The 18,290-nt window shown below is 45.8% G+C and overlaps 1 protein-coding gene across 1 annotated transcript; it reads right to left on the bottom strand.

Moving 5' to 3' along the window:
* Positions 1-4,469: 4,469 nt before the first annotated feature.
* LOC132586949 (arylacetamide deacetylase-like 4) lies at positions 4,470-12,343 on the bottom strand. The gene is made up of 4 exons (XM_060259111.1): positions 12,169-12,343; positions 8,065-8,281; positions 7,162-7,225; positions 4,470-5,313 (listed from the first exon to the last, which is right to left on the bottom strand). Exons 1-4 carry the CDS (start codon positions 12,280-12,282, stop codon positions 4,542-4,544), a joined length of 1,167 nt encoding a protein of 388 aa, XP_060115094.1. The 5' UTR covers positions 12,283-12,343; the 3' UTR covers positions 4,470-4,541.
* Between the last annotated feature and the right edge of the window lie 5,947 nt (positions 12,344-18,290).

Here is an 18,290-nt window from a genome sequence, read left to right as displayed (position 1 = left end):
GGCATCTTACATTAGGTATGTAAAGAAATGGATATTTTCTTTGGAGATTTGAACTGAACAAAATCTTCACTCAGAGTTTAAAAAGCTTTTTCTCTCTGGGCAGAGAACAGACAGGAGGGGGGAAGTCAGTTCAATTGCTTTCCAACCTCATCTCGACAGGGCTGCCAAGCACCCGGGCCGGGCAGGGGTTCTCCCGCTTTGGGGTCCCCAAACGGCTGGCCCACAGTTTTCCACTTGAAAGTGACATCGTGCGCTGATGATGTCGTGCGCCAGCTGCTGTAGGTGTTTCTGGGAAAACTCTATGGTTTTCCCAGATGATCTAGCAATTTGGGAGGAAAACTCTATGGTACCGTGGGGCCACGAGGGACTTGGAAACCCTAAATCTCAGCCACCTTTTAAGAAATCCTAACAGGCCTAGTAAGAAACAATGGGATGGCCAAATTCTCTGACACCCCCCCCCCCCAGTATGAAACAGAGATTTGGATGTATTAAGTCCTAGAAGGACTTCAGGAAGAAACTTCTGGAGATTTCAGGAAAAGTTTCTTTGACTTGGCCTGAATGGATCAGTGGGAGACAAAAGAGAGATGATAAAACTGCTGGGAGCAAGGAGGAAAGGCTCTTGAGTGCTGATTCCATCAGAGCTGATGGAACTCTTAACTGAGGTCTGGAGGAGGCAGACATTCAATTCACTGGCCTCCACCCCTGAAGGAGGCTTGAAGGTAATGTAAGAATCTGGAGCTTTCTAAGTCTTATGTTTAACAACTAATACAGCATGTATCAAGGGAGGAATAAAGGATCTGCATTTTACTCAGGGCTTTTTTGTAGGAAAAGCCCAGCAGGGACTCATTTGCATATTAGGCCAAACCCCTGATGTCACCATTGTTTCATACAGGGCTTTTTTGTAGAAAAAGTCCAGCAGGAACTCATTTGCATATTAGGCCACACCACCCCTGACACCAAGCCAGCTGGAACTGCATTCCTGTGCATTCCTGGTCCAAAAAAGCCTTGGTTTTACCATTTTCTTTTGAATCCCTTGCTCAGTCCGTTGCCAAACTAAAATATGCTTGTGACATTTTCACTTTTTAAATAAATGCTTTGTAACTTTTGATCCTGGTAGTGCCACATAGACCTCTGCCATCTTGAACACGCTATTTTAAAAGCAGTGCCAGGAGGAAGGGAGAGGGTAGTCCACTGGCAAGTGGCCACTCCCCCAGTGTAAGCAGTAAGCTGTCCCCATGGTAACCAGGTGCTGTGTAGCGGGAGACACAGAGGCAAGGCCTCAGAACTCGGAAGGGAAGCTGGGAGTCCTTGTCCTCCCAGTCAGCAATTCCAAACAAGGTCAGGTGGTGGTGATGGTTGAACAGAGAGAGAGAAAAGCCTCTCCCAGTGTTGGGAAAACCTTCGAAGGCAGGGTGGAACAGGACCTGCAGGTCAGAGCAGGACTGATCCATCACATTTATATTTATATGATCTAACATTTAGCAGCACTTACCAGAATTTCATTTATGGAACCAGGGACTTCAACAGAGTTTCTCTGTATACACTTGCCCAACCATGAAGATAAGAACATAAAAACATCCCTGCTGGATCAAACCCGTGATCCATCTAGTCCAGCCTCCTATCTCACATAGTGGCCAACCAGTTACTAGGGAGGGCCAACAATAGTGCATAGAGGCCAAGGCCTTTGCAACAGAACAGGGCTTTTTTTTTTTTTTTGGAGCAGGAACGCACAGGTATGCAAATGAGTTCCTGCTGGTAACAATTTTTAAAAGCAGTGCCAGGAGGAAGGGAGAGGGTAGTCCACTGGCAAGTGGCCGCTCCCCAAAAACAATGGTAACATCAGGGGGTGTGGCCTAATATGCAAATGAGTTCCAGCTGGGCTTTTTCCTACAAAACCAGGTATGATTTCCTTCATTCTCAGAGTAAGATGATCCATAATAAGAGAAAGATGTTCGGTTGTGACATTCTAGTTGTGGAATGCCCTGCTCCAATTGTTCACCTATTGCTGAACAGCTTTTGGTGGCTGTCTCTATTCTCACCATAAGCCTTTGTTTTGGAAGGCTTTTTCAACAATTTCTTGAATTGTGTGCATTCCCTAGCAGTGTTGAACTTAATCTGGAGAGACAAGTAGGCAGAGATGCATTTAGATATTGTTTTGGTCCAGTGTCCATGAATGACAAAACAGTAATACCCAGGGCTTTTTTGTAGCAGGAACTCCTTTGCATATTAAGCCACACACCCCTGATGTAGTCAATCCTCCAAGAGTTTACAGGGTTCTTAGTACAGAGCCTACTGTAAGCTCCAGGAGGATTGGCTACATCACATGAATGTGGCCTAATATGCAAAGGAGTTCCTGCTACAAAAAAAAAGCCCTGGTAATACCAGCAAAAAAAAGAAGAAGCTAAAAACCTAAACAGCCCCAATTTACATTATTGTTCAAAATGCCCAGCTTGCATGACATTCAAAGTACAAATAATTAATGCTGAGGGAGAAAGTGTAGGAACTAATACAGCGGAAATACAGTGGAATATTTATCCCCCATCTCAAGTAGGTGGGAAACGTCTTCACATTTCTGTCAATTTATAGCGAACCTTCAAGAGATTCTCAAGGCAGGAGACAAACAGAGGCGATTTGCCATTGCCTGCCTCTGCATAGCAACTGGACTTCCTTGGGGGTCTCCCATCCAAGTACTATTCAGGGCTGACCCTGCTTAGCTTCTGAGAGCAGATAGCCTGGGCCACCCAAGTCAGGGCAAAAAAACAAACCAACCCCCTCACCCCCAATAAACATGGAAGTAACTGAAAGATATTTCAGGCCCTGACTGTCATTCTTCAGATACCTTGTAAACATTTCCCTTCACTGTCCCTGAACTAAACAAGAAGAGGAACCCAGCACTGCAGTATGGTAATACATTTTCTGTCCAACCTGCTGTTTAAGTAATTAGACCATAAAGGTAAAAAGGTAAAGGTGGTCCTATGCAAGCACCAAGTCATTACTGACCCATGGGGTGTGATTTCACATCATGAAATTTTCTTGGCAGACTTTTTGTTACGGGGTGATTTGCCATTGCCTTCCCCAGTCATCTACACTTGACCCCCAGCAAGCTGGGTACTTGTTTTATGACCTTGGAAGGAGGGAAGGCGAGTCAGCCTTGAGTTGGCTACCTGAACCAAGCTTCCACTGGGATCAAACTCAGGTTATGAGCAAAGCTTGGACTGCAGTACTGTAGCTTTACCACTCTGCACCACTGGTTCCTTAACTGGAGCATATTATCCTTAATTTGAAGCTTTTTGTAATTCGGTTTAAATTTACCAAAGATAACTTCAGTTCTATCCAACAGCAGTTGTGAGGTGATTATACAAAGGGTGTACCTTTGTCTGATTCTCCTATGCAACTTAAACTGAAGCGAGAAGAACTTGTTTATTATCCTTGAAGTGGGAGAACAGTAGTAAATTAGATTTATCCTTTTTCGAAATACAGGCTCAAATCCATAAGGGGGACACATTCGGCCGGGTCTTCGGACCCTGCACTGGCTTCCAGTGATATACCGAGTCCAGTACAAGGTGCTGGTTATTACCTTTAAAGCCCTATATGGCCTGGGACCTGCCTACCTGAAGGACCGTCTCTCCCCACATGTTCCCCAGAGAGTACTGAGGTCGGGAACACAAAATCTCCTCACTATCCCTGGGCCAAAAGAAGCCCGCTTGAAATCCACCAGAGAAAGGGCTTTCTCCGTTATGGCCCCTACATGGTGGAATCAGCTGCCGGAGGAGGTGAGGGCCCTGCGGGACCTTGTCCAGTTCCACAGGGCCTGTAAGACGATCCTCTTCCGGCTAGCCTACACCTAGCTAAGATGAGAACTCAATGTAGCTTGCCAGACTTCTGTTTTATATGTTTTATATGTATTTGGAACGTTTACTGGTTTTTAAGGTTTTAACTGTTTTAACTGTTTAATGGTTTATATATTTAAATATTGTTTAATTTTTATGTTGATCAATTGCTGGAAGCCGCCCTGAGCCACTTGTGGGAAGGGCGGGATACAAGTCATAGATAAATAAAAATAAAAAAATAAGCTGCCAGCTCCTCATGCATGAAAATGTAGTGAATTATAACAATTGCCTTTGGGGCATTAGCCAAAAAATAATAAGTGAGGAGACAAAAGTCACCAGGAAAGGCAATAGTGCCTGGAGAGAGTGAAGACAGGAGGAAAAGAGAAAGACTCAACATGTGATGGGTTGACTCAAGTAAAGGAAGCCATGGCCTTCAGTTTGCAAAATTGGACCTGCTGGAGGCCACTGGTTCTTAAACGGTAAAGGTAGTCCCCTGTGCAAGCACCGAGTCATTGCCGACCCATGGGGTGATGACACATCATGATGTTTTCTTGGCAGACTTTTTATGGGGTGGTTTGCCATTGTAGGGTGATCTTAAGATGAAAGCAACTTGATGGCACATGACACAAACACAATGGCTTGTAGTACAACTGAGCAATTCTCTGTACAGTCCTACATCCAGTTGGGGGAGACCTAAGACCGTGTTAGAATTTACAGCCCTTTGATATAATTAACTACAGAATCCATTGCTCTTTTGCAATGGGAGAAAGTGATAAGCCAGTGATGCAGCATGGCTGGACTGGCATGAAATCCCTCCTCAACATGGTACCATGTCACCAAGACGCCATTGTCTTCCAGCCTTTTCTTATACAGCAGACCATCGTCCCTCAGCACATCATATTCACAAGTTAGGATGAAAGCCTCTGGAAGACCTTTGAAAAAGGACTCTTCAGCCAAGAGCGGGGAAAGTTTTCTGTTCTGCAGTTCCCTCAGCAGGCTAAATATGTTATATTTGGGGGAAGTTGGCACAGCCGGATAGTTTCTGGTTTGAAATTCTGGAGGGATAAGATCTGAACGTAGCTGTTCCCTGTATTTCATTTGAATGCTTTCAGGGAACAGATTTCCTGAAATGGCAATGTCAATCACTGATGTGGGTGTTTCAAAATAGAGTGTGACGAATTTAATGACCTGAACGCGGGTTAGAATGGGAAAGAAGCAGTTCTGCTGATAAGAAGGTAAATTACAGTCCACTCCTTGGAGAAGAGGGTAGAGCAGAATCTGAGCACGGACCTTGGGCAGATCGGTTCTGCTTTTCAGCTCTTGGCAGATGTAAGCAGTCAGTGTGCTTCCAAAACTGTCCCCATAAAGTATGATACGGGCAGGGTCCACCCCGTACTTTTCAGAATTCTTCATAAAGTTAACAGCGACATCCAGACATTCATTGTGCTGTGATGGATAAGGGTTCTCTGGAGCAAGATGATACCTGTTGAAGCCAAGAGAAGAATTATAATAGCATATGTTGCATTGACTTGTCATCTCAAAATCTTTGCATGTAACCCATTTTGAATTTCCAGACATGAACAGGGCTCTCTATGGCACCCCTCAGACTGGGAGTGTAAATACTAGGCAAGTGCAAGTAAGCAAAGGAGGAAAATCTCATGTCTCAAATCTGATTGGTGCTCATGCCCTTGTTGACCCTGACTTGGATGGTCCGAGCTATCCCTTTTTGTTAGGTTCTGGAAACTAAGCAGGGTTGATCCTGGTTAATACTTGGATGGGAGACTACTCAGTGGCTCAGTAGCAGACCCTCTGCTTTGCATGCAGAAGATCCCAGGCTCAAATCTCCAGCATCTTCAGTTAAGGATCACATGGTAGGTGATGTGAAAGACCCTGGAGAGCCGCTACCAGTCTGAGTAGACAATACTATGTCCTGTCTGCCGACACACAGCAAGCACACAGAGTTTCTCAACATCAGCGTTGGCTAAAATACCGCTCCGAGGTTCAGACACAGCTTAGGCAACAGTCATGGCTTTAAGTCCAAAAGGGGAATCCAAACATGAGGTTTCTACAATACAGATGAAGGTCAGCAGGAACTCATTTACATATTAGGCCTTACCCCCTGACGTCACCATTGTTTCACACACTGCTGTGTGATGGTGATGGTGACCCCAACAAAGGTCTTTCAAGGCAAATGAGAAGCAAAGGTGGTTTTCCATTGCCTTGCCTTCCTCTGCAGAGTTTTCCTTGGTTGTCTCCTTTCAACCACCAACCCTTCTTAGCTTCCAAGATCCAATAAGATCAGGCTATTCCGTACCATCTTCCCTCCTGATAGACTCAGTGGGGGTTATTATTTGTCGTTCTGCATTTGTTCTCTTCTATCAGTTCACCACCAACATTTGGGAGTAGTCCATGCTATCTGGATTATTTAAGTTTGGGGGAGGGGAGTCATTTTGTAATAACATATTACCACCATCACCACCACCTCCCATTAGGGTTGCCAACCTCCAATGGGGCCTAGAGCTCTCCTGGAATTATGAGTTATCTCCAGGCCACAGAGATCAATTTCCCTGGAGACAATAGATGCTTTGGAGAGTGGGTTCTATGCAGGGGGGGGGGTTGTAGAAAAAGCCCAGCAAAAGCTCATTTGCATATTAAGCCACACCTCCTGTCACTGGAAGTGACATCGCCCATTCAGTAGGTTACTTTTCATATATTGATACAGAACAGTACAGTGCCATCAGCTGCATCTCATGGATGTGTGTTCTCAGACAATCCGATGAGAGACCTTTTTTTTGTTTTGCCCCCCACAACATGGCCGGAGAGAGAGAGCCACATGTGGCAGAGCAGACAGCAGCAGGTCCAGCTTCTCCCAGGATGGGGTGTTTGTGGGAAGCTCTGAGTCTGTTGCTCTCTTCTTGAGCCCCTTGAAGACTGGAAGTGGCAGAGAGGACGGAGCATGTAGTCTGGGAGTGCATGGCTGCCTAGTGCCTTCCCTCTGCCAGAGACCCTTTTTTGAGCCAGAGCCTTGGCCAAGCCAGCTGGAACTGGATTCCTGTGCGCTCCTGCTCAAAAAAGGTCTGGTTCTATGGCATTATATCCCACTGAAGTCTCTCCCTTCTCTAAAACCTGCTTTTCCTAGGCTTTACCCCCCAAATCTCCAGCAATTTCTCAAACTGGAGTTGACACCCCTACTACCAATACCCTATATTTCCCCTCTTGGTACGAAGACTTGGGGAGATCAATTTTATCTTGTATTATATCCGAATGCTGGGGGGAAAACACTGGCAATGCACCAAAGTTCAAGACTCCACAAATGAAAGGATTCACTCACCCAACAGATAGAAGCACTGAGTCACTTTCCCTGGCGATATAGCGACACAATCTCTCATACGCAACTGGAAAACAATGTGTGGGAAGAGAGTTGTTAAAATCATTGTTTATATTCAGAATGCCTTCTTTATATGCAGGCATCTGTAGAGCTGGGAATCGGTACGGTGGCAGAAAGTGCCCTTGGGTCACAGTCAACTTATGCTGACTCCATAGGGTTTTCAAGGCAAAAGATATTCAGAGAGGTAGTTTGCCATTGCCTGGCTTCACATCACAACCCTGGTATTCCTTGGAGGTCTCCCATCCAAATACTAACCAAGGCCAACCCTGCTTACTTTCCAAGATCTGACAAGATTGGGCTTGTCTGGGCGGTCTAGGTCAGGGTGGGAATCAGTATCAGCCTGAAATAGCCGTCTTGAAATTGATCCATACGAAAAGGAGCAATGCGGCCATGTCTATTACCAACAGAGGTGGAATTCTAGCAGGATCTCCTTTGCATATTAGGCCACACACCCCTGATGTAGCCAATCCTCCAAGAGTTTACAAAAAAGAGCCTTGTAAGCTCTTGGAGGATTGGCTACATCCGGGATGTGTGGCCTAATGTGCAAAGGAGCTCTTGCTAGAATTCCACCCCTGATTAACAAGTCTAGAATTAGTGCAGAGAAAGACCTTCCCATTTGGTCTCAAGACTCTTCATTGGTCTCTAACGTTGATGTATGTAGAGGTCGGTATGAAATTTGTCTGAAAAGCAGAATATAAATATGATCAATCATTTGCAACCGGAGCAGCTTGTTCACACAAGAGAATCCAGTTGCTCATGGTTATTATTGTGCAGTTGTAGCATAATATCCAAGGATGTGTAGATACAGCTTAAATCTTTAGAAGTTTTTACAAATGCTTTTATTACCAATGCTCCCAAACAGTCCACATCCTCCATGGAAGAACAGAATTCCTCTCTGCAACCCAGTTGATGGCCTCTTAGGCTGATAGATCCTTACAGGTACACCCTCAAAGAAATCATTTTTTATGGAGACCCTTGGATCATCTAATGGAGGAATTCCATCCACGGCAAGCCTCACTATGGCAAGCCTGTGGCAAAGACCCATTTTCCAGCAAATGTAATCCTGTTTACAGTGAAATATAAAGGGAGAGAAAAATATAGAGAATTAAAGATGCACATCTTCCATATTCCTCAGAACCATGTCTAGAGAACAGACATATCCTTTCTGCATTCAAGGAAACAAATAAATTGCACGATTAAGAAGGAGATAACCACAAAGGATTTGTCTGCTGTATTATACATTTTTTTCTTGTTTTCTTGATATTTTATACTTCTGGCAATGCCAACAACTATAACAGTTGATTGCAAAATAAATCAGTCTTTGGGCTGTGGAGCAAAGTGATATGTGGAGTGCAGGGGAGGGGGCTCCATCGGGCAGTGTGACAATGTATGTGGTCTTAAAGGTGCAACTTGATTCCAACTTTGTTCTACTGCTTCAGACCAACATGGCTGCTCACTTGGATCTAAATGCATGTGTGTGCAAGCGGATTGTGCTGTAGGAGTGTAGCAACTCCACAAAGTGAATATGTTAGGAGCAATGGGACCGGTAATCCAAAAATCAGCTGCCTGACCCCAGCAAGCAATCAGGACACGATCTGAATCAACTGGCTTCAAGCATTCCTTGGGGAAATCCTAGGATGTAGCTAAAATTTGCCTTGGTGGAGAACCATAATCAGGAGTATTTCGGCGAGGGAAGTTTAACCTTCCACCCTTCCTTCATTTGCTCATGAATTATATCAGGCTAAAAAACTGAAAAGCTAAACAAGACTAAACCTGGCCAATGCAACTGCTTCAGCACTGAGAAGACAGATCGCTGCAGAGGAGTCTGATGATGATTATGATGATAATAATAATAATAATAATGTATGCTGCATCCCCATCATTTTTAAGAATCCAGTCTATATTTACTGATTCAACTTCCAGTGCTCACTTTGGCAGCATATATATTAAAATTGGAACGATACAGAGACTATTAGCATGGCAGTCTACTTCCCTTTGGGATTTTCTGTTGGGAGAACCCGGTATTATTCTCCAATATCTGGACCCCATTTCATCCAAATGTAGTGTGAACAAAAAAGAAGACTGGTAAGACTTCAGGGGATGTTCTAAAATGAAAAATTTGCTATTCACGCTCTGGCAGCAAATTCAGAAGGACTTGACCTTCTATGGACCAGTGAGAAATGCTAAAATTGGTATTAAGGGGTATGTACATACGTACCATCAATTCATAACTGACTTATGGTGACCCCACCAAGGGGCTTTCAAGGCAAGTGAGAAGCAAGAGGTGATTTGCCTTCCTCTACAGGCTTCCTTGGTAGTTCCCCCATCCAAATACCAACCATACTCAGCTTACAAGATCTGACATGATTGGGTTATATCAGGGGCAACCAAACTTGCTTAATGTAAAAGCCACATAGAATAAATGCCAGATGTTTGAGTGTCACAAGACAGGGAGGAAGGAAGGAAGGAAATAGATGGGGGAGGGAGAGGTGGGAAGAAATCAACTTTAACTTTAAATGCATTCTCCCAGCCACTGGCTGGTTTGACTTAGAGAAGTGATTCTCCGAGCTGGCTGATGAGGGGGGGTGGGGTTTGAGAGCCACACTGAAAGAGTCACATTTGGCTCCCGAGCTGCAGTTTGGCCACCTCTCCTGGCACCCTCTCGGAGGGGAGTTGACACCAACAAAACCCCTGTCATTCAAAGAAGGCTTAGGCTGGTACTTGTAATTAAAACAGTGGGTAGGAGAAAAATGCCGATACAGGTATACCACTTACTGTATCTTTTCCCCAAAACTACCAGAGGAAAGAGGAACAATGACATGAAACAAGAGTAGCAACTGTTTCCCTTGCCTCTGTCTAAACAGCACCCCTGGATGACTGTCCCCATATATCCTCTTCGTTTCAGACGATCTTCAGTTTTGTGCCATATGTGAAAGTCAACAGCTACCACCTTCCAGGGCTTTTTCCCCCTGGTGGAACGCACTAGAATGGCGTTCCAGAATCTCTTTAACTCACACACTCATTTCCCCACTCTACTTTCCCCACCCCCTCAGTCTGAAGACTGAAGACTTTCTGAAATTGGCACTGTACAGAACTCACAACGAAAGAAAACTTTAACTCCTCTGGCTTGTTTAAAAACTAACATGACTCACAATCCTCTTCTACCCGCCCCCACCCCTCCTCATTCGGAGCATGAAGAAGAGACTGCCGGTTGCATCAGCCAAGCTCTGGGATCCTTGGCAGGCTGTTCTCATCTTAGCCTGAGACAACCCCTCAGTAAGTCTGCCGTTAGCCTGCAGACTGTGAAGAGGCTGCATCTCCTAGCACCCTCTTGGAGGGGAGTCGACAAAACCCCTGTCATTCAAAGAAGGCTTATTCAACAGAACCCCTGTCATTCAAAGAAGGTACTTGTAATTAAAACAGTGGGTAGGAGAAAAATCGTTCAAACACTTCTCTCTCTGTTTTCCTTCACTTGTGTTGAAAACCTAGCTTAAATAGCAAACGCGTCTGAAATACTTGGCTCCTAAACTTTATTATTTCAGTGATGTTAGTGTTATGTGATTATAGTTCATGGTAGTCCTTTTGTCTCTTTTTCTCTCCACCCCCCCCCCCCCCGCCAGTTTGTTGTCCATTAAGTTAAAGGGTAGATGGCAGAACTTTTCGAGGGATTGGGGGGGAAATGCCCCATCCCTTTAAGTAGAAGGAGGAAGATATGGCACTATTTGGACTTGAAGCAGCATGCTGCCTAATCCTAGCTTAGTAGCTTCTGTTCAAAGAAGCAAGTGCTTTTATTTCCCAGGGAGTATACAGCGTACCTTCTTTTTGTCCCGGTGTATGCTTTAGCATCATTTTTGCGTTCTTATTTGGCATAACTTGGGCTGCACAATATTTATTAGGTAAAAGAGTCCCTTGGCTTCACTAAATTCTGCCAATATGCATACAGTTGTGCCCTTTGCTGCTGCAGTCATATATTAAATCAATAATTTCTCACCAGTAAAAAATGAATTGCCTTTTCTGCAAGGATGCAATAAGAAGGGTAGCAAACAGCCTGTCAGCTACTTAAGACAAGCTGGATAGCTAATGAGGCTGAAAAACTAAAAAGTAACATATATCACAAGTTATACACGGAGCTTCATCGCTTTAAACATCTAGATACTGGACGCATTGCAACCATCGGATTCAAGTTGAAGAAGGGAAAAAAGAAAAGTTCAAAACAGTAGTTCTGAAGTCACTGGTGCAAGAAAATAATGTTTTAAAAAATCCCATGCGTTTCTCCTTCATTTCCCTCTTGAGAGTTCCGGAACCTCTTTTTCCAGGAAAAAAGCTCTGGTATACACATTTCACAAATGCTGACCATCACTCATACATTTTATGAAAAAGCCAAAAAAAAAAACCCCAGAAAACTCAAATAGCTATGAAATTGTCCTTTTCAGCTTGCACCAATGAAAGCAAATTGTCTTGGTTAGGTGACTGCAGGGCTTGGATTCAGCGGGAGCTCACAGAAGCGCAACTCCTGAACCTTTCTGAGAGTTCCACCTCCTCCTTCCCATCTTGTCCATTGAATAGCAGGTGCAGCTGCATAACAATCCCTGGATGAGCTCCACCACCTATTTTTCTACAAAACGACCCCTGGGTGACTGTAAACCTTCACCAGTGCCTCTCTGGGTTTTCAGATCTTCACAACATCTGCTTAACATTTGGATATCGATGAAAGTTTTGGTCCAGAAAGAGAGAGAGCACGCACAGGGGAAATTGCCCTATCAATCTGTATGGAAGTCTCTCTCTCCTCCTTTCTCTCTCAGTCATTCTGATATTCTCAGGGCTACAGCTGGCAGCATGCAGCCCACATGATGTACCCACTTCCATGGTAGGCTTGTAGTGATAAATTGGAAAGTCACTCTATGCCATCTGTTTTTCTCACCTTCCAACCTTGAGGTCACATCAACTTACCAAGCCAAACACCATGACAAGTGCAATGTGCAGAAATCGGACCTTTAGAGATTCACTCATTCCAGCAGGGACTTTGGTTGTGGAGAAATGATAATACAAAGCCCATCCCAGCATCAGGAAAAAGGGAGTAAGCAGAGCAGCTGCTATCAGTGCAAGAACATTCCAAATCAGGGGCATTTTGCCCCCGTCAGATGCTTCCAGTTGAGGCTGTGTTCTCAAGGACACTGGAAATTCCGGTTGGAAACCCTAGCAGAAGACAGCCTCTCTTGATTGGTGATAATCTGAATATATATGTGGAGGTGTTAATGGGAGGTGAACATTTCTCCTGTCTTTATTGAGATGTAATCAGCTAGCGTGCATCTTATATAAAGCTATTGTCTTCCCCCTAGGATAGGATCTGTTCTTGAAATGACAATGGGAATGACCTAAAAATACCTCCCTCTTCATGGAACGGCAACCCAGATGTCCCTGAAAAAATTCTTAATATTGTTGTTGTGCCTTCCCATGTTTCCTCATGAAATAGCTTGACATGGTGAACCTGGATTTTTTTTAAAATCAGCTCTATAGCAACACATTCTTACATGTGAACATGGAATGAAGAGAGCCTCCCAAGCTCAATGAAACCAGCCTACAAACAATAATATGTTGCAAAATTATTAGTGTTATTATCAGTCCAGATCAATAATAATGGTACGTAGTAGAATCCAGTCCTCTCTGTCTGCCAAACGTGCTGTATAGGTGACTCCAACATGGCTCAGAGTCTATGAAAGGTCATGCATACTTGTTGTGATCCTCCCAGCCAAATCCTTGTAAATATTTGAGGGCAATGTCCCATGCTCCTTCTCCCAGCCACTGAGCTTTAGTTTGGGTTGGGTCTGCTCCAAGGGGGTTCAATATTATTGCATTGCCAGTTCAAATAAGCTATGAGCTAAAGTTCTGAGGTAGGGCTGTCAATTCGGATAAAGGTATACCGAATTTTTACCAAATAGAGCCATTTTGGTAAATGTTTGGAAATAGGTATTCCGGATAGGCATCTGAGCCTATTTTTGAATTCTGAGTACCTGATTTCTGAATATTTATGGTACTATTTGGAAATATTCAGTAAAGCTTTTCCTTCCCTTTTCGCGTCTGGTGTGACGCGAAAACCGTGCAGACTACCTTCCAGCAGTGCATGCCCTTGTGCGACACCTTCAAAGTGGGCTTGAGCAATGGTTTGGAGCACTCATGAAGCAGAAGGTCTACATGTGTGACCCGCGCTGTAAGGGCAAGGTCACCGCGTGGGTCAGCAAGCTCAATTGATGGCGAGACGAGCTCTTGCAGGAGGTTGAGCAGAGGTGGGCCAAGAGGGCAAGGTCAGCAGGAGCTGAGGAAGTGAGGGGTGAAAGCAGCTCCTCTGCTTTGGTGGCTGCTGCTCATCTCCCACTTCCCCCGCTAGGTGGCGTTTCCCATGAGCCTCCCACACCGAAGATTGTGGAGATGGCACTCTTTGGGTGGTTTTCTGGCCCCTCCCAGAGTGTTGGGCCTGTGAGAGCAGACACGGGTGCTGCGCAGGTCAGAGCATATCTTGAGGAGCCCTGCGTGCCGCAGGACACAAGTTCATTGGACTACTGGGTCTCGAAGGAGATGGCCTTGGCCCAGGCATTCCTCTCGTGCCTCTCTCTGATGTGGCCCAGGCGTTCCTCTCTCTGCTGTGGCCCAGGCGTTCCTCTTGTGCCCACCGACGAGCGTTGAGAGCAACCACATTTTTTCCTATGCAGGCGACATTGTCAGCCCACATCACACAAGCCTCAATCCTGACACAGTGGCGATGCTGGTCTTCTTGAAGGTCAACATGCCACTGTTCGGCTGCCCAGACGTGGACTCTGTGGGTGTGAGCACCTGGTTGTGCCTGCATCCACTCTCAGTCTGGTCTGAGAAGTCAGGGAAACGCTCCTCCCTAAAATAAAAGTAGGGAGAGCCCAGAAGGAGCCCCTGCCCAGAGCCCAGTAATTGGTCAATTGATTGGTGGGACAGTGGCCCAGCCCCAACATTTCTCCCATCATGCTGCCTGCCTGACTCAGAAAGAATGCTGTATGAAGTCAGCACAGAGCAGTAAAAGAAAATGTTCCCAATTCCCAAGTCATCATAGCCAACAGAATTTTTAAAGGGTTGAGAAAAACCAGCAGCTCCAATCAGACTGCCATAATGGATAAGTGTATGAACTGTTATCTTTTTTGAACTGGTGGTATGATTCCCCACTCCTCTGCTGGCAGAGCAGCTGCTGGAGTGGCCTTGTGTCAGCCATGGCTCTCTCAGATTTTTTTTTTTGAAAGGGTGCCTTCTGTGAGAGCTCTCTCAGGCCAACCCAGGGCATTTGCTGTGTGTGTGTGTGTGGGGGGGGGAAGACGTAAGGGAGACTGTGTGACTTATTGTGTAAGCTGCTCTGAGACTCAGAGTGAAGGGCAGGAGGGAAATCCAATGTCGTCTTTGTTTCTTGTCCTCTATTTCTTCTTTTCCTTCTGTTCTTCTTCATTGGAGGTGAAAGATGGGGGAGCCTGTGATGAGGAGGATAGCCACACCTTGGCTAAAGTTTCCCTAGTGGGACAGTGATGGCTGGTGTGTGTTGCTGCAGAGAGATAGGGAATGGTTCCCTCCTTCTCACTCTCTGAGGCCCTCCCATACATCTCCCTCATTTGGAGTGCAACTCTGGCTCACCTCCTTGTGGTGCACCCTGGTTAATGCCAAAGAGCCTAGACCAGCCAACCGTTCATAGCTCAAGGTAAGTCTGAATGCTTCATCTTGCTTTGTGTCAAATACAGATGTGGACCTAGGTGTGGTACACTGCTCCCGTTGTTTGAGAGTTGTGTTGTTTGGGGGAGGGCTGGAGAACTGGCATCTGTAGAGTGTGTGTTCTGTGGCAGTTAAGCTGCCATCTGGGTGAGAGACCCAGAACCAGCATGGTTGGTGTGCTTGGACAGCTCTCCCCATGTTGTTTGGGGCAGGGCTGGAGAGCTGGCATCTGTAGAGCGTGTGTTCTGTGGCAGGGAAGCTGGCATCTGGGTGAGAGACCCAGAACCAGCATGGTTGGTGTGCTTGGCCAGCTCTTCCCGTGTTGCTTGGGGCAGGGCTGGAGAGCTGGCATCTGGGTTTGCTGCAACCCGGTCTGCAGAGCAGACATTGATCAGATTGTGTTTTGTGTGGCATGAGGTTGGCAGCTGAGTTTATGTTGGTGCCAGGGTGCATACAGAGTAGATAGATGAATGTAGTACATTGCGGTTCTATAAAGATTCTCTGATTTGAAGTTAGGTTTAGCTTTGGGTGCCCCAGGAACTGGACCCCCAGGTCCAATTTTTTTGGCCTTGTGGGTTTTGTGTGGTACAGTGCCCTGAAGCTGCACAGCAGTTTTGGGGGCTCTCCTCAAAAACCCCTGCTCCCCAGAGCCACTTTTCCCATGATAATTACAGTGAAGGAAGTGGCTAAATGTTTTTTTCCCACCATTGGGAACAGTGTTCCTTTTTGGGTGCCCACAGATGGGTGCAGTCTTGTTGGACAATGGGGGGGTTGCATGTAGGGGAGTCCCCGAAGCTGCCCTGCAGTTTTGGAGGCTCTCCCTCAAACCCCCTTCTGGCCAGAGCCCCTTTTCCCAAGGCAATTATAGTGGAGGAAGTGGCTAATTGGGCTTTCCCAGCATTGGTAGCAAGGAGCCTTTTGGGGAGCCCACAGACAGGGATCCCCTGGCCCAATCTTTTTGGGACTTGGGATTTTGTAGGGGAGAGTCCCCTGCAGGTTCCTTGCAGTTTTGGGGACTCTCCTTCAACCCCCATGCCCCCCCAGCAGCCTTTGATTATACCCTATGTTGCCATTGAGTTCAATGGCCCATGGGGTATAATGGTGGGATAGGGGCACCCCCTTTGGGTGCCCCTGGAATGGGATCCCCCTAGCCCAATCTTTTTGGGAATTGGGAGTTTTGTAGGGGAGAGTTTCCTGCAGGTCCCCTGCAAATTTGGGGGCTCTCCCTCAAATCCCCTCCCCTCCAGGCAGCTTCCAATATACTGTACTTTGCCATTGACTTCAATGGCTCATAGGGTATAATGGGAGCCAAATACCATATATATCCGAATAGAGCGGTATATTCGGATATAGCCGAATACCCTATTTGGTAATATCTGGAATATCGGAAATTTCATTTCTGAATCCAGATATTACCGAATTATTTTTTTTTTTTTGTTGACAGCCCTAATCTGAGGAAAGTTCCCTGTGCCATCCAGTTTATACCTCAGTGTACTTACATAGCAATTTGCTTTTAGTTTCGGAGGGTAGCTATATTACTCCCCTTGTCACATCTGAGTTGGAATGGAGACCTACGAGGCCTCATATTCCAGTTAGAAGGTGATGCTCCTCCCACCTTCTGACTGGGATATACACAGACCCAGAGACCTCCATTCAACTTGTATCTGACAAAGGGAAATTTGGCTCTTGAAAGTTCTTACCCTGAGTATCTTGTTAGTCTCTAAGATGCTACTGGAAGAAGGAGAAGCAGAAGGAGAAGGAGGAGGAGGAAAAGAAGAAGTAGGAGAAGACAATGACATTGGATTTATATTCTGCCCCCCACTCTGAATCTCAGCGTCTCAGAGTGGCTCACAATCTCCTTTACCTTCCTCCCCAACAACAAATACCCTGTGATGGAGGTGGGGCTGAGAGAGCTTTCACAGAAGCTGCCATTTCAAGGACAACTTCTGAGAGAGCTACGGCTGGCCCAAGACCATTCCAGCAGCTGCAAGTGGAGGAATGGGGAATCAAACCCTGTTCTCCCATATAAGAGTCCTCACACTTAACCACTACACCAAACTGGAAACCGAATTACTTTTCATTTTTAGAGCACTTATTTATCTGCACTATCCTTACCTGCCGAGACTACTGAGGCCCCATTTGAGGATAGCAAATCGCAGCAGGACCCTTTCCTCAATCCCTGAGGGAAATTCCAGAACAATCCAAGAAATAAGCCTGGGAAATCTTGGACGTGTTGGCAGCCCTGTACTTAGCCAGCTTTGCTGTCCTCATTCAGGTTAGGGGAGTGCCAGGGCATGGTTCCCAGGTGGTCCTTTACTGCAGCAAGCAGGGTTTACCAACAGGAGGCAAGCATTAAGAAAGAAAGTGAACATACTCTTGAGCGCGTCGGCTGATTGCTTCGTAAACACATGGCATTGCTAGCGCAACCTCAGCACAGATAAAACAGTTTCCTAATCAGATTAGTGTGTAAAACTGAAGATATTGCCAAGTGCTCAAAACATGTTTATTGTTGCATAGGCACACTGCAAGGTAACTTTCAACATGCCCAGTAGTGCAAGAAAACGCACACACAATAACAGAGAGTTGGCATGGCATAGTGGTTAGAGTATTGGATGCAGATCTGGGAGGCCCATGTGCAAATCCCAACACTGCCATGGAAGTTCATCAGCTGACCTTAAGGCCGTCACACCCTCTCTACCCAATCTCCCTTAGAGTTGTTATGAGGATAAAAATGGAGGCAAGGAGAACAACATGAGTCACTGCAGGTCCCCATCAGGGAGAAAGCTGGGGTAGAAAGGAAGTAAATAAATACATAAAATTAGCATACCTTCCAATCGCAAAGTAGCTGCCTTTATAGGAACCATGGAAATAGAAATACCAGGTTGTCCACAGGCAAGGTCGAACAGTGGTGTGCCTAGCTAGCCTGAGGCAGATTATTTTTTAGAAGAAGACTGCAGATTTATACCCCGCCCTTGTCTCTGAATCAGAGACTCAGAGTGGCTTACAATCTCCTTTAGCTTCTCACCCTACAACAGGCAGCCTGTGAGCTGGGTGTGGCTGAGAGGGCTCTCACAGCAGCTGCCCTTTCAAGGACAACTCTTGCAATAGTTATAGCTGACCCAAGGCCATTCCAGCAGCTGCAAGTGGAGGAGTGGGGAATCAAACCTGGTTCTCCCAGATAAGAGTTCACACACTTAACCACTACACCAAACTGGATCTCAGTTTTACACACATGCCCTTGCTTTTTTGCTGCCAAGTCACAGCTGATTTATAGTGACCCTATAGAGTTTTGAAGGCAAGAGATGTTCAGAGGTGGTTTGTCATGGCCTGCCTCCACATCACGACCTGCCTAG

This window comes from Heteronotia binoei, chromosome 18, assembly GCF_032191835.1.
Source record: "Heteronotia binoei isolate CCM8104 ecotype False Entrance Well chromosome 18, APGP_CSIRO_Hbin_v1, whole genome shotgun sequence".
NCBI lineage: Eukaryota > Metazoa > Chordata > Lepidosauria > Squamata > Gekkonidae > Heteronotia > Heteronotia binoei.
Note: the sequence above shows the minus strand (reverse complement) of the source record. Positions and strands in the feature narration are given on the sequence as shown.